The 16,288-nt window shown below is 56.8% G+C and overlaps 1 protein-coding gene across 2 annotated transcripts in view; it reads left to right on the forward strand.

The window, feature by feature from the left end:
- Positions 1-1,617: 1,617 nt before the first annotated feature.
- Positions 1,618-16,288, forward strand: part of WFS1 (wolframin ER transmembrane glycoprotein) — a 34,911-nt gene continuing 20,240 nt past the window's right edge. The window contains exons 1-2 of one of the 2 annotated variants that reach the window (XM_010370046.2): positions 1,618-1,814; positions 9,067-9,303. In XM_010370046.2, coding sequence (XP_010368348.2) covers positions 9,072-9,303 — 232 coding nt within the window. In that variant the 5' untranslated portion in view covers positions 1,618-1,814; positions 9,067-9,071. The remainder of the gene's footprint in view (positions 1,815-9,066; positions 9,304-16,288) is intronic. The other variant, XM_010370047.2, reaches the window with a different exon arrangement.

The following is a 16,288-nucleotide window of genomic DNA, read 5'->3' on the forward strand; positions in this document are numbered from 1 at the left end:
TTTTTGTACTGATGATTTTCAAGTGCTTTTCCTCTATATCATACAGCATTTACTCCACATTATCTTCCAGTTTGCTCATTTGTGCTTACCTCCTCTTCTCTTTCTGAATTTGCCTGTTGCTTTTTCAGTCTCCAGCTCCGTGGAGTAAGTTCCGTGTTGCTGTGTTCTGATGGAGACTCCCTAAGCTGTCTTGCAGATTTTTGTTGTACTTTCTCTCTTCCCTTAGACCTCCACAGGAGGAACTCTTCAATCTGTCCTCTTCTCTCTGCTTAAGGAGTCCCTGCAAAGGGTTTGCGAAGTGCGTCAGCCTCTCTGTGATTGTGTGTTCACATTAACATTTATTATTTTCTTAAATGTGCATCAGTCTCAAAATGTGAACAGTAATCATCTTTGAGTGATTTTTTTTCTCCTTTCTACTTTTAAGTAATTCTCCAAATTTTCTACAGTTAGTGTATGATAAGGTGGAAAGACATCTTCAAGACTTTGGGCAAATAACTATGTCTGAGCCTCAGTTTTCACATCAATAAAAATGGGCCCAATGCCACCTGCCTCCTTGGGTTACCAGGGGGGCCTGTGAAAGTTGTGAAAGCACCTAAGCCAACCTGGACAGAGCAGGCAAGGCTCACGGCAGGTTTCCTCCTTCCTCTGCGAGCCTCACAGCATCACAGGTGAACACTGGGGATCGAGGGTGGGCAGTGGGGGCAGCTGGAGAATCAAAGGAGGTGACTGACGTCAACTACGCCACTTTGACAAAAGTCCTCCAAAGTAGTGTGTTCAGAACTCATCTCCAAAGCCATCTGGAATATCTGCTCCCAACATGTTGGTAAGTACTATCTCCGGCAGTCACTCCGAGCCGCAGTTTCTGCTGTGATAACTAGGACAGGTATCTCAGGTTGGCTGTGGGGACCAGAGACAGAGCAGGCAGGGTCTCACATTCCCGAGGGCCTCTCAAGGATAGACTCTCCTCTCATCTCCAAACCACGCCTCCCAGACAGGAACCAAAGGAGAGGGTCTCCAAACTGCCGGAGCCTTGCTCACTCCCTGGGCTAACACAAACTTTAAAGGAATCCCACAGTCACCGTGTGAAAAGCTTGCTACATTGCATTTGATTCTGTGCACTGAAAGCAGCACTTGGCTGCAGGCACACGTTTCAAACAGGCCCCATTTTTCCATCTCTGCTGCTGTTATTAGGGGAGCCCTTAGACGCTCTTGCAGCGCCGGAATAGGCGCTCAAGACGTGTGTTAATATTGCAACAGCAAATGTAATGAATCTGCAGTTGGGGCCGCTGAGACCGGAGTGGTGGATGAAAGGTGGCCGGAGCCTTCTCTACGGGTCCAAACCACCTGTTACAGGAGAAGGCAAGCGGCCTCGCTAAGCAACTGGACGTTCTGTGGCCGGGGCGGGGCCGGGGCCCTAGTCCGCTCGGAAACTTTCGCTGTGGACGAGCCAGACCCGCCCTCTGGCCCCTCGGGCCCACCGCGCAGGGGGAGTGCCCGGCAGCAGCTAGGCGAGGCGCACCCTGATTGGCGGAGGTGTGGCGTGATTGGCGGTTGCACCGACCACTCAGCAGGCCGAGCTGGCGCCGCATCCGGGGGACCGCGTCTGGAGTGGAGGGCGGCCGAAGGCCCCGCCCCTTCCCCGCCCCCTCCTGCCGAGGGCCGCGCTAGCCGGCTCTTCGGCAGCCAGTGTAGTTTGCTCCGCCGCGGCAGTGGCTCTCCCGATTTTGCTGTGTTCTGCTGCTCACGAACAACTTTACTGCCGGCCCAGAGACCCCAGGGCATCGCGGCGCCGCGTGCAGCCCACTCACGGGCCGGTGAGTACTTCGGGGCTGGGGCCGTGGCGCGGTGGCGCGCAGGAGGCGGGCAAGACCCCTGAGGCACTGCCCACTTCGGGCCTCAGTTTCCCCTTCCGAGCTGATGGGTGGCTGGTCCCAAAGTCCCAGCAAGGTCCCCGAAGTTGGAGAGCCGCGGATCCCGTCCGCTCTGCAGTGCGCAAGGCGACCCCTGTCCCGGGCCCGAACGGGTCACTAGGGGGGCGCGCCCCGGGTCCCCGCGCGCTGTCGCCTGGAACCCCGCCGCGGGCGGGACAGCAGGCCCGAGAGGCGGAGCGGCCGGTGAGCAGGCCCCCTCCCCGCGCCATCCTCCCGGCCCCCGAGTTGCCCCGTCATGCCCCTCCCCCGCAGTCTCGGGACCCACGGCCGCCCTCGGTGCCCGCCCGGTCGCTAGAACGCGCCTGGACCCCCGTGAGGTGTTGTGGGGGGAAGGGGAGTTCAGTCCCCCAGGGGGACCCGCCCGCCCGAGGGGCAGCTTAGGGGTCACTCTGAATCCCCACAGCCCACTTAGGAGCACCGTGGCAGTTCCTCTCCCTCTCCGGGTCCCTCAGTAGAGAGTTGAGGGTGTTCAGTGGCAGCCCCTGGACCCTGCCTTGTATGAGCTCCACCCTCTGGATCATTAGTTTTTTTATTTGATCAACGAAAACTTTCTGGAGAATCCTGCCCAGCTCTTTTGGATGTGATGGCGCCCTGGCCTCTCACCCACTTAGTAGTTGATGTTATGAATTCCAAGGAAGTCGCATTTGTGCAACCCCCACCCCCCACCACCCAGATTTAACCCTCTCAGTAGCCTTAGGTGGAGAAGTTATAGTCCCCATTTGGCACCCCAGGAAGCTGAGGCTCAGCAGGGTTTGGTGCCAGCCCAGGACCATGAAGCTGATCAGGACGGAGTCTGGTGTGAGGCCTCTGCCCCGTCTCTCCAGAAGCAGCCCGGCCTCTCCTCACCTTGGACGATGACCCCTGGCATTTGGCCCAGGGCTTTGCAGTTTGTAAAGGGACCTTCTCTTCTGCCAGCATCCATCACTCAAGGAGCTGTGCCCTGGGTACCCCATGTGCTGGCTGCCCATTCTCTGCAGCAGGGTAGGGAGACCACAGGAACCTCAGAGGCCACCTTTGCCACTGTCCCCACCTGTTTACTTCTGTCTCGAAGGGTCTGTGATTCCCACGGAGGCTCCGTTGTGTTCAGCCTCTTTTCCCTGCCTGCTCCTTTGTCCTTCTCCCTTCGCAGACACAGGAAGAGTTGGCTGGGAGACCCCATCTCACCTTCTTTCCCAGGATGGAAGAGCATGGAGGGTGTCTCTGACTTGGGCCTGCCCTGCCCATCCCAGACCAGGGCTGGACAGGCTTCTGGGGCTGGTCACAGAGGGGACCCCAGCTCAGTCTCAACCCCCAGCGATGTCTGCACTGCCAGACCCCAAACACCCATCCATGACAGTAGCAATAAGAATCATAATAGGTCAGGAGCTTTATGCTACATGCTCCCCTCCCCTCCCATGGCCCTACCTCCAGAAGTGGTACCACCACAGCCAGCCAGCCCCAGCTGCACACCAGACCACCCCCTGTGCCCTTCGTTCCTCACTCCCAGTTGGTTCTCTCCTGTCTCTCCTGGCTCCTGAGCCTCACTTGGATGCCTGCCCTGGTTCAGGACCCTTGCCTCTCCCTGAATGGCCCCCAGGCTCCTCCCTGGTCCCGATCCAGGCCTGGCTCCACACAGCCCTGCTGGTTCTTCAGCTGCCACTTCCCTGTCGGCTATCGGGTCAAGTCCGCCTCCTGAGCCAGTATTCTTTCGGGCCCTCAGGGACCCGCCTTGCTGCTCACTCAGCGTCTCCCTCCTGTGTCCTCTCCCCAGCAGTCACCTCCCAGTCACCTGCATGTTCCTGGCCACAAGGCCAGCTCACTGTCCCTCTGCTGCCTCCACTCCTGCGCACACCCCCTGCTGGAATGCCCAGCCACCTCCCACTTTGCCTGGCTCCTGCCTGCTTGTCCAGAAGGCTCAGTTGAGGCCTCCTGCAGGATTTCTGGCCTGCCTCTTCCCACAGTGGAGTGAGGGCCCCCTTCTGTGCCATCTTTGTGGGTATCTGTTTAGGTGTTACCCTTCCCATCTAGATGAAGCTGTTCCAGTGCTGGCCCTGGACGAGACGAGACTTCTCTAGGTCAGGGGTGCCTGGCACAAGATGGACCTACCCTCAGTCCACACCTGCTGCCCATCCAGGCCAGGCCTAGAGCAGGTGCCAGGTGTGTGGTGGGGGCTTGGCCACTATGGCTGTCATGATTGCTGCTTGGGGCAGTCCCAATTCAAATCCCTCTGTGTTCTGTCAGTGTGCCACATTGGATAGAGCTGGAATGTTCCTTGGTTTGGCCCTTAATACTCTGAGCAAAAAATAGGTACCTGGGATCCATCAAGGGCTTTGTGCCCTTGTCTTGAGGAGGAGCACTGTGCCAGGGGTCAGGCCATGCCAGAGCAGACATCCCAGGGCCGGGACCTCCTGGGCCTGCTCCCTTAGGGCTTGCTCACAGATGGGTTTTAAAATAACATTTGCTTTAATTTCAAAAACATTACACACTCATTATAGAAAACTAGGGAAATATGTTTAAAAGAAGAATAAAATGAAACCACGCATAATCTTTCCCCAGAGACAGCAAGTATCTTTTTTAGGGGGCATTTTCTTCCATTTTTTTTTGCAGATACATTTTGTTTTCATCCTAAACAGACTCTTGCTAATATCTTCTCTGGCTAATGCTTTAAATCCTGCCTTAACAGTGTTATGCCGACCTTTTCCTTGTCTCGAAACGTTCATGTACGAAGTCACGTTTACCAGCTGTACAGCACAGCATTGCACCATATGGAGGGGTGTAGATTTTACAGCCAGCCCCTTTCTGGACAGTGCTGAAAGTGCCATGTGACAGACATTGTATGTGAGCCCCGAGGGCATCTCCAGTGGCTCCCCTGGACTGGCATCCTGGAGGCGGAAGCACTGATCAGAGAGAGCGTGAACATCACCTCGGCTTCCCACGGGGGCTGTTTCTGAGGCGCTGGCTTGGGAGGTGGGGTTGCCCTCGCAGAGAGAACAGAATGGGGGTGGCCTGGGTGAGGGCCAGAGCCTTTAGGGCAGAAGGCCACATGTGGTCATTCTGCTGTGGGTCTGAGTGGATGCGTGATCCCTGCAGCCCTCTCCGGGTGGTGGCCTCTCAGCTGAACTCCTTATGTTTGGATGGGATAAAAATACACCACAGTGCTCATGGGGAAAGAATGTTAGCAACTTTGCTTTTGTGGATCTTACACAGTGACGGCTTCTAAGCCACTGCTGTGGTCACCAGTGGGGAGTTGAGGCTGAGCACCCCACCGTGCAGGTAGGGATCTGGGGGTGCAGAGTAGATGTCGCTGGGGACGCCTGGATGCTGGGATCTGGGGGAGGGACTTGCTAAGGTCCCACAGCATTATTGCCTGGATGGTGCTCCTGCCCTAGGCCAGGCTACCTCAGGCTTCTGCCCACATACATTAAGTGCTTAACATAGGCCAGGCAAGGCAGTGTGTCTTCCGAGTGGATAAGCCGCAGCCCCTGCCCTCAGGGCTCACAGTGGCTGTCACACTCAGGAAAACTCAGAGAGGGAAGGACTAGACAGCAGCTCCTTCCACCAGGAGAGCTTTTCTGATCTATCATTGTCCCGGGACCAACCATGACCGGGTTTGCTGGGTTTGAAATAACAAACCCTTTGATCCAAACCAGACTGGGCCAACCCTCAGGGAATCTGAAAATTAATCCCCCGTATTCATCCATTCTTACTAACCACAGATTTTCCTTTACACTGTTTTTTTTTTTTTTTTTTTTTTTTTTTTTTTGAGACGGAGTCTCGCTCTGTCGCCTGGGCTAGAGTACAGTGGCCAGATCTCAGCTCACTGCAAGCTCCGCCTCCCGGGTTTACGCCATTCTCCTGCCTCAGCCTCCCGAGTAGCTGGGACTACAGGCGCCCGCCACCTCGCCCAGCTAGTTTTTTGTATTTTTTAGTAGAGATGGGGTTTCACAGTGTTAGCCAGGATGGTCTCGATCTCCTGACCTCGTGATCCACCCGTCTCGGCCTCCCAAAGTGCTAGGATTACAGGCTTGAGCCACCGCGCCCGGCCTGTTTTTTTTTTTTTTTTTTTTTCAACTGCAGTGTGACATGGTACATAGGCCAGCAAGAATCTGGTTTCCTGAAATGCCTTTTACGAAGTGTTTTCCAACTGAACATGCCTTTGTTTAGCACCTGGGTGTAATGGCTTAGGGTTTTTTTTTAATGCCCAATAGTTTGCTTTCTCTTCCATCATACACATAATCCCCATAGCACCCCTATGTGGGAGGTGCTATCCCCGTTTTACATGTAGAGAAACAGACACAGTGAGGTCATGTGGCCACTAGTAAGGGTAACCGACCCCATGCCATGTTGCTTCCGGCTGTAACTTCTAGCAGAGGGAGGGCTCTGATGGAGAGGTGATCACCTGAGTGCTGTATGTTTACCTGAGCAGGTGAGGAAGACAAGGACTCAGGAGAGACATAGCTTGGAAGCTCCCACAAAGGAGGTGTTGCTGGAGCTCTTGACTGGAAGGGTGCTTAGGGTCTAGGCTGGGGGAGGGGGATAGGAAGGCATTCCAGGAAGAGGGCCCTGCAGAGAGGGAAGTGTGGAGGTCAGTGTTTGTGCGCTGATGTTAAAGGGTAGCCAGCGTTTTGCAGCGATTGGGCCCAGGGAGAGAGGATGCAGTGGCAGTCGGATTTCAAAGTCATCGTTTTCAGAAATGAGCTTGCAGAATCGTTAGAATTGGGCGGGTCTGGATTTGATTTTCAGCTCTGGTACCTGCAGCTGTTTGACCTTGAGCAGGTCCCTACCCTCCCTGCACCTGGGTTCCTGTCTGTGAAGTGGGGTGAGGTTGAAGGATAAAACATTTCCCCATCTATAACTCTGGGATGACAATAGGATCTACCTTCCAGGGCCATGCGAGGAACTCATGACAACAGGACCTACCTTCCAGGGGCATACAAGGAACTCATGAGAAAAGACAAGTACCGAGAACACAGCCATTGTTCTTAATGGCAGAGATGCCCTGGCGTAGGTCAGCCCTCAGTAAAGGTGCCCTCCCTCTCTGTCTGAGAAAGTGACACCTGATTTGGGGGCAGTGGGAACCATGGGAGAGAAGGTAGACATGGCCACATGTCATTTGAAGACCTGACTTTTCACTGTCTCAGGTGGTCCGGTGGCCTGCAGGACCATGGTTCTGTTTGCCCACAGCGTGTGGGTTCTGCGTGCAATCCTGTATTTCTCTACCACAACTGACTAAGAGGGCGCTTAGGTCTGCACGTGCAGTTAAATGGCTGCTTTTGTGGAAGGTGCCAGTTCCCAGGAGCTTGGAACTTGGAAATAGGACGGAGCAGGCTCCCAAGCTTGACCATGCATGGTTTGCACCTGGGGGATGTTTTAAACTGAGGACTCAGTCCCTGTAAGGAAGGACCATGTGGACTGAAATATGCAGAGTTCTTGAGCGGCACGGATCTGATCTTTAGGACCCATTTGCAGTTGGGAATGGAGCAGAAATTGTTGTGTGTGGGACCCTGGGGCCACTCCTGACTCTTCCAGTCGTGGCTGCCCCCAAAAGTGACCTCTGGGCACCTCCTGGAACCCGGCTCCGTGCCAAGCACTGGGTGTTCAGAGGTGGCCGGGGGACTCCCTCGTGCCACCCATGGTGACTGGTCTCACTGGTCCTCACAGTTGCCCTGTCCCCATTTTCAGATGAGGAGGCTGAGGTGCAGAGAGGGATGTGGGCTGCTCAGGACCACACAGCTGGTGGGCACAGAGCCAGGAGCACAGCGCGGCGGCAGCTTGGGGCTGGGAGCGAGATTCTCTGCTTACCAGCCTCTCCCTGCTCTGCCCCTCAGAGGATGGCTGTGGCCCTGAGCTTGGGAGGGTCATTTGGGAATCTGAGGAAAAGTTTCCACTGCCTCACATAGCAGGTACAAGGTCCAACAGCTTCAGGGGTTTGCATCCCACCCCTAACGCCTCTCATCCAGGGCCCCATCCGGGTCCCAGGGCTCGGGATCCTGCAGCGCTTTCAGCTCTGTGTCTGTGGTCAGTGGTTGTCCTTCGTTACAGGGATGGTGGTGTTTTTCCATGTTGCTAAGCAGCGAGTGAGGGCCTCTGTTGAATAAAATAAAGCCCTTGCTCTGGTGTGACACGGGTCACAGGATCTCTGTGCACTCTAGTCTCTTCTGATGCCCCCACCGCACTGTTTGCCTAGTTTGCTTTTTACTATGTGTGTTGATTTCTGGGGCATCAGTCCTGTGACTTCGGTGCTACGGCTTGGGCCTGGGGTGGGGGCTGTGGAGCAGCAGATCTGGGTATGAATCCCAGCTCCACCAGTTTGGCTCCCCCACTTCTCTCCCCTGCCCTCTTCTCCCCTCCCCTCTCATATTTACTTAACTTTACTCAGTACCAGTGTCGTAGTTTCCTAGGGCTTCCATAAGAAACTACCGGAAACTTGGCGGCTTAAAACAACAGAGGTTTGTTCTCTGATGGTTCTGGAGGCAGAAGTCTGAAGTCAAGGTGTGAACAGGGTGGGTCCCTCCCGGAGTCTCTGAGGGAGGCTCAGTTCCTCGCCTCTGTCCAGCTTCTGGCAGTGGCCAGTGGTCCTCCTGCTCCTTGCCCGCTGTCACCCATCTCCACGTGGCTCTGTTACCCTCCTCTTCCTATAGGCCATCAGCTATTGGAGCCAGGGCTTCCCTACTCCAGGCTGATCTCATTTTAAGATCCTTAAGTACGTCTTCAAAGACCTGTTTTTCCAACTAAGTGCACGTTCACAGACGTTGGTGGACACATGATGTGGGGCCCAATTCAGCCCCCTGCAGCTGGGCTCCACACGGGTGATCTCTGGGTGTTGCTATCATCATCCCCGTTTCTTGGATGAGGGAAGGTCAGGGTTGTGTGGCTCATGCCCGGTGAGGCAAGGACTCCAGGCCTCGGCACTTGCCGGTCTGAGATTGTAAGTGCCGTACCATCTGTAGAGTCACATGGGTGAGTGTCCTCCCGCGGTTTCCTCCCTGGAAGCAGGGCTGGCCCATGGGGGCTGTGCTGAGTGTTCGCGAGATCCTGTATGGAGTGTCTGGCAGCTCCTGCCTGCCTCCCTCTGCTTTTCCATCTCCAGCAGACACTAAGTGCCAGAGTGGACTCTGCCGGTGCTGGGTGGGCCTGACCCTGACTTTTCTTCCAGGCAGGATGGACTCTGACACTGCTCCACTGGGCCCCTCCTGCCCACAGCCCCTGTCAGCACCGCAGCCCCAGGCGCGTTCCCGACTCAATGCCACAGCCTCGTTGGAGCAGGAGAGGAGCGAAAGGCCCCGAGCCCCCGGACCCCAGGCTGGCCCTGGCCCTGGTGTTAGAGACGCAGCAGCCCCCGCTGAGCCCCAGGCCCATCACACCAGGAGCCGGGAGAGAGCAGACGGCACCGGTAAGGGGGCAGGCTGGGAAGCCCAGGCTGGGGCTGTTCAGGGATAGCTGGGTGGGAACGGGGTCCAGCCACCCCTGGAAGGTCCCCCCGCCAGGTCCCCTGCAATTCAGCATTGTGCAGCTCCCATGCTGTGCACAGGCATCCGTCCGCTGGGGCCACCCACCTCCTCAGAGCCTTGCACCTATCACCTGTGTGGCACCCACTCGAAGTGGTGCTGGTGCCCTCACCCCTCTGCAGTCCTTCTCTTCTCAGGGCCTCTGCAGCACTTCACAACTTCCGTTTGCAACAGCATCCAAACGTATGGAGTAAATTCACGGGCCCTCTGTAACCAACTAGGGTGGCAGGCCAGAGGTGACAGCCACACTGTCGGGAGTGAGGCCACATGTGGGCGAAGCCCTTGGTGCTGAGTTTCTCCTCTCCCTGAGGGAGACTTGTGAGGGAGGGGCACGCTTCACCTCCATCCTGAGGCGGGATGCTGGGGCCCTGGATGTTCACAAGCAGAGATAAGGCCCTTGCTGTTCACTGGCAGAGCTGACTGAGGCCCTGGGTGTTCACAGGCAAAGCTGACTAAGGCTCTTGGTGTTCACAGGCAGAGCTGACCAGGCCCTGGGTGTTCACAAGCAGAGATAAGGCCCTTGGTGTTCACTGGCAGAGCTGACTGAGGCCCTGGGTGTTCACAGACAGAGCTGACCAGGCCCTGGGTGTTCACAAGCAGAGATAAGGCCCTTGGTGTTCACTGGCAGAGCTGACTGAGGCCCTGGGTGTTCACAGGCAGAGCTGACCAGGCCCTGGGTGTTCACAGGTAGAGCTGACAGGCTTGTTGGTTCCCAGGTGGCGGTGTGAGGGTAGTGGGTGTGAGCCAGAGGAGTCCGGCCCCTGGGCACCTTCTCCAGCTCACTTAGGCCTCAGTCAGCCTCCACTTTTGCTAGAGAGGCCGCTGCCAGGGGAGCTCAGTCCCAGCTCATCACTGTCCCTCCTGCCCATGCAGAAGCCCCAGATCCATGGTGAGTTCCTGCTGTGTACACCAGCCTTGTCCATGTGCCAGAGCGGGACTCCTCATGGCCATCCTGAGAGGGGAAACTCAGGCACTAAGTCTAGGTGACTTGCCAAGTGACCCAGCGGGTGAGAGACGAGGCGCTTGAGTGGCCCAGGTTTCCTTCTTGTTCCAGTCACCTCACTGGCAGGGCCATGGAGCCTCCCTGCTGCGGTCGCAGTGCACTGAGACTCCCATGTACCGCTCATGCTGGACGCGCCCTCAGAATCTCACTGTAGCCCTGGGCCCTGTTTGTCTTTACATCTCCTTAAAAGATCACTGTGCTCCTCCGCTTTGTTTTGGAGGCCTCTGGGTGGACGGGGCCTGACCCCGGGATTTGGGCCCAGCCTCACGACTTCGGGGGAACAGAGACCAGGGCTCGGAAGCTTGGTTTCAATCTGGGTAGTGAGAACAGCCTGCAAAGGACAGAGTCCAAGACTGTGTGTGTTTCAGATAAGAAGAGTCAGGAAGCAGCTGTGGTTTGTTTGGCATCTGTCTCCAATGTGGGGGTGGTGAAGAGCAAGCCCGGAGTGCTGCCTGAGAGCCCAGCCCCCAACACCGGACCTGCAGCTGGGGGCAGTGGGCGTCCCGTCTCCCAGTCACTGGTCACTGATGTGGCCACAGCAGGCCTGGCCCTGCATGCCCAATGGCCACAGGGAGGGCAGGGCCCAGCGTCCCTGCCAGGAGCAGCTGCTGCGAGAGTCTGTTATTTAGCTCCCCTGTCCAGCCAACATAGATGGGTGAGCGTCAGTTAACATACCAACAGGTGGCAACAAGGGTGGCTATTTAACTGAAACGTCCCTGAGCCAGGCATCTTTTTAGGGCATTAGCCCACTTGCTTCTTTAACAGCCTTGGGGGGCAGGCTCTGCTGCTGCCCCATTTTTCAGATGGGAAACCGAGGGATAGAGGGCTTAAGCAGATGACCTGGCGTCCTGTGGCTGGTGAAGGGTGGAGGGGAGATTTGAACATACCCTGGAGCCTGTGCTCACTATGGACCTCAGGTCAGCTGTGCCCAGGGATCCCCATGTCACAGGCTCAGAAGTACACAGAGCAGGTTGGCCTGTCCCTAGACCAGTGCCTGGCCAGGCCCTGATGACAGGAGTGAAGGCTCAGGCCTGCCCTCCAGGAGCCCTGAGCAATATGGGAGACAGGAGTGAACAAGGAACTACATTCTGGGGGCTAAGCGCAGCGCGGGGGACAGCCCACCTTGCAGTCCCCTAGGGGCCCCCCAGGAGAGCCTGGTCACTCTTCAGGGCATCAGGAAGACTGCCTGGAGGAGGCACCATCGGAGGCCCATCTGAGCTGCTCCTTGTCCTGTACACTTGGGAAACAGGAGAAGAGCAGCCTTGGGGTCGCCCTTCTCTGGTTGCCTCCATGAGGAACTGACCCCCTTCTCAGCCCGCCATTCAGCAAGGTTGGGGCAGGGCTGCTTCAGAAACTTCACTGGGCTGGAGCCCCACGCTTCTTTCCCATCCTGGCCCTGTGGCCTTGGCAAGTCACTTGCCACCTGGGGAACCACTGCCGATGGGTCAGGGCTTAGAAACTCAGGGGCTCCTGGGCCCAGACAGGTAAAGAAAACAGTGACTCAGGCTAGAAAGGACACCGCAGGCAGCTGTGAGGCTCTTGGGCGTCCCTGTGCCAGGGCGTGACTCCTCATGGCAGCCCTGAGAGGGGAAACTGTCCTGTGTGGAGTGTGGATGCCCGTGTACTGAGAAGTGCTTGTCTGTTCTGATTTTTGACAGCAGCCCAAGTGATGTGCCAGTGGACCAGGGCCAGCACCTGCCTGTCCATGGCTGCCCCAGGGCTGTTGGGCGGGGGGCTGTTTCTTCACAGGTAGCTGTGGTGAGTCCTGTGATCACCTCAGTGTTGTCCTCAGCCCTGGGGGAACCTGTTGTTCTGCTCAACAAGAGAATAAAGCTGGGCTGGTCACACCTGGTCCTAGGTGATCCAGCAGGCACAGAGACCTAGCGTTGACGCCAAGCCACTCAGTCACCATGATACTGCTGTGCGAGTCCACGCCCTGGCAGAAAGTCTGTTCTGGGCCTGTTCTGTTTAGCCCTGGGGCTAAAGGGCAGGCTCAGATGCACAGAGGAACGGGCCTGGTGCAGGTGGGAGGAAGGAAAGCTTCAGGCTGGGCGTGCTGTGGCTATCATGTGCTTAGCCTGTGCTGAGTGTGTGCTAATCATGTGGCTCTGGTGGGCACTCAGGCCTCCTGGGCACCAGCCGAGGCCCCACCCCTTCCCACTGTGCGGCCCTTAGCTCTCTTGCTGCCTCGGTTATTCATAGGTCTACTGGTAGGACACGGCCCGGGGTTGGTGGAGGAGGAAGGAGGCGAGATTCGGGAGCTCTCCGAGCCGTACCTGCCACTCCGTCTCCGAGCAGCAATCTCATCTCTACAAGTCTCTACAGCAGTGCTGCCACCACCTTGACCGGGGGCCCACCCTACTATGAGGTGGCCCAGCTCACTATGAGACTCTGGGGCAGTCATATGCCCTTTCTGTTGACCCCAGTGGGCGGCCAGCCCACATGGCTGCTGAATCTGCCAGGCCTTCCAGCCATTGGGGGTAGGGGGATCGCTTTGGCAGCCACAGGGACACATATATGGACAGGAGCAGGAGCCCTGGGGAGGAGGTGCACCCCACCAGGAAGCACCCACCAATGCTGACCGAGGCTGCACTGCCAGCCAGAGCTGCTGAGTGAGGGACGAAGAAGGGCCTTCGGGCGTGGGGAAAGCAGGCACCCCAGCTCCTACACTGAGGGCACCCTGGGCAGAGAGGGAGCCCAGCAGAGGGCACCCAAGACCCATGAGGAATTGGCCATGGTGTCAAGAGGTCAGCCAGGCCAAGCAGGGTCCCGAGGGTCAGGGAAGGGAGAGGGGATTGTTGTGAGTGGGCCTCAGCTGTCAGATTTATTGTTTACATTAAAGGCCAGCCAGGAGGCGGAGCAGAGAGGAGTAGCCAGGCCACAGGAAGGCTGAGGGACAGGTAGACAGGGAGGGGAGAAAGCCAGGGTGGCCTCTAGGTTTCTGGCTAGGGCTGCCAGGTGGACGGTGGTGGCACAGCAGGAGGTAGGGTCCTGGGGGTGGTTCCCAGCGGGGTGCAAGCATAGTCTTAGATGGGGGCTGCAGGGGGCCCTAGTGGGGGCTGGGGCTCTGATGCAGATGTAGGAGTGCATGGAGCCCCCGCTGCCCTGGGGACAGGCACAGCAGGAGGTGCTGCTTGGGGCTGTGCTGGCTGCTGGGGCACCTGCCCTTGATTATTTAGGAAGCAGCTGTCATGTCTGTTCTGTATCCTGACCTGGCCCATCTGATTGCTGTGCTCCTGCTGAGCCCCCCACACCACACTGTGAGGACTGGCCGCAGGATCTGGTGAGGCTGAGTCTTCTGGGAACTTGGCAATGTGCCTGTCTTACTTGTACTCCAAGCCTCGGACATCACCTCCAGGAAGCCTCCCACTGCGAGTGAAGTCTACAGTCGTGTACACAGCCCCAGCCCTCACGGGTGGACGTGCTCGTTCTCGCCTGGCCCAGGGCGGGCTGTGGTAAGCTCAGGAGTCCTGCCTCTCAGTGTGGAGCCCTCGGCTGCTGGCACCCCAGACTGGCATTTGGCCATTGCTCAGGAAAGGTCCACTGGGTCAGCGATGGGGGCCCAGTCCAACGCCCCTGGGCAGGGCCTGTTAGAAGGAGCCCTCCCTGCCAGGGCCTCCAGGCCACTGTCTGCCCTGTTCCCACCTCAGAGTTCAGCCAGCCCTGGGAAGAGAGGGCTGAGGACCATTCAGCCTGTTCATTCATGCGAATCATTGTCAGTGTTCCAGAGGCTGACAGGATGCCTGTAGTGCAGGGTGAGCTCAGCTTCCCCATGTGGGGGATGCCCCCGTGGTGTGAGGCCACCACCCTGTGCCTTGTCTCTGGCACAGGGATGATGACAGCACACAGCACATCCTCTTTTCTTTCCACCTTTCCCTTTGGCACAGCCCCTTGTTGTGGGCGTCACGAGAGGAGCAGAGAGATCGTGGAGGTCAAGGGCTTGCCCAGGACCAGTGAGGCAGGGAGAGGGCAGCAGCACCCTTAGATATGGGAGGTTTATATTGTATTTATTTACTCCATGCCTAAGATTGCACTCTTAAGAGCATTTGACATACATCCAAAAATTTTAAACACTATAGAAGCATGTCTGGATGCATCAGTAATGTGAAGGTGGAAGCCAGCTGCCCTACTCCCAGCCCACTCTGGGAGAATTTTGTGCACGTTTGGAGCCAGCTGTTTGGGGAGAGAGGCCCCAGCCACTGCCCCTTGGGTGGACTTGATGTTCTGTGTTTGGGAAGAAGCCTTCTCTCCATCCTTTTCTCTTTCTGCAGAATATCTGTTTAAGTCAGGGAGTTGAGCTTGGCAGTTCAGCTGCTCAGCCAGGCAGGTGCTGTGTATCCTGGACTACACTAGGATTTGGGGAGGAGAGAGGGCAGCTGCAGGCCCTGTTTGCAGTGGCTCCCTCCTGGGATCCCCGTTGTTCCTCCCCACATCTGCTCACTGTGTACTGTCCAGTGCCGTAGTGGAAGCTGGGGGCAAGATGGGTGAGACCCATGGACGTAGATGGCATCCATGAAGGCTGGCGGAACCTGTGATAGACGGTGGACGATGACCCAGGTTCCAGCAAGAAATGGCAGTGGGCTGTGCTGGGAAGGGGCGCATCCTGGAGGAGGCCCTAGATAGTGCCTGAGAAAGTGAGGATCATTGACTGATTCCGCATGACATCCATGAATCTCTCAAATCCATAGGGCCTGTGCGTGACAAATAATTAAAAAGGTGACGGGTGTTCTCCATGGAACCTCACAGGGGGAAGGAGACCTGCCCATGGTATCCAGCTCTGATCACACTGCTGTTTTGTGATTAATAGGCAGACGTTAAAGAATGAATTAGATTCAGGACCCTTTTAGTTGCAAGTGACAAAATCTCAATGTAAGTTGACACAAGCCAAAAAAGTAGAGGAGCAAGGGGTTGATGAGGCCGTGGATCTGCGGAGCCTAGAGTAGCTTGCTTCAGGCATGACTGGGTCCAGGGGCTCGGGTGATGTCATCAGGAAGTACTCGCCCCGCCCCCATTCCACTCTGCTTTCCTGTGCTGCCTCTCTCTCAGGGGCTCTGCCCACAGGGTGACCTTCCACAGTTCAAGCTGGCATCCGTGTGCCAAGATCAGCAGAAGGGGAAATCCCATTTCCCAGCAGTTCTAGCACAAACCCTGTTGGGCCATGTCCATCCTGAACCAGGTGCTGTAGTCAGGGAGATGACCTGGCAACTCTGATTGGCCAGGTGGGGGTGCAGGCCTTCTATGCGGCACAGGGGACGGGGCAGTGCCACCTAGACCATGAGAGTGGGGGGGTTCCCCAAAAGGGGCATCAAGGTGCAGTCATCAGAAAAAGCAAGGAACGAAGGTCGAGCACACAGAAAAACGTGTGTTTCATGGGCCTAGGTGGTCCACACTGATGCAGCCGGCTTCTGGGGGTGATTTTTCTGGCACTGAGCAGTGAGCATGCTGGGATTTGCCTTTGAGCCCGTGAAGACTCCTGCTTCATGACTAAGCTAATTGGTCTTCAGGACAAGCCCACCACTGCCATATGGAAACTGGAATAATGAAGAGAGTGTCTGTCCATCTCAATGAGATTCTGGGCCGGGCGCAGTGGCTCGCACCTGTAATCCCAGCACTTTGGGAGGCTGAGGCAGGCGGATCACCTGAGATCAGTAGTTCGAGACCAGCTGGCCAACATGGTGAAACCCTGTCTCTACTAAAAATACAAAAAACTTAGCCGGGTGTGATGGTGGCCGCTTGTTTTCCCAGCTACTCAGGAGGCTGAGGCAGAAGAATCGCTTGAATCCGAGAGACAGAGGTTGCAGTGAGCCGAGATCACACCACTGCACTACAGCCTGGGCGATGAGAGCGAGACTCCGTCTCAAAAAAAA

Source organism: Rhinopithecus roxellana, chromosome 2 (assembly GCF_007565055.1).
Source record: "Rhinopithecus roxellana isolate Shanxi Qingling chromosome 2, ASM756505v1, whole genome shotgun sequence".
Taxonomy (NCBI): domain Eukaryota; kingdom Metazoa; phylum Chordata; class Mammalia; order Primates; family Cercopithecidae; genus Rhinopithecus; species Rhinopithecus roxellana.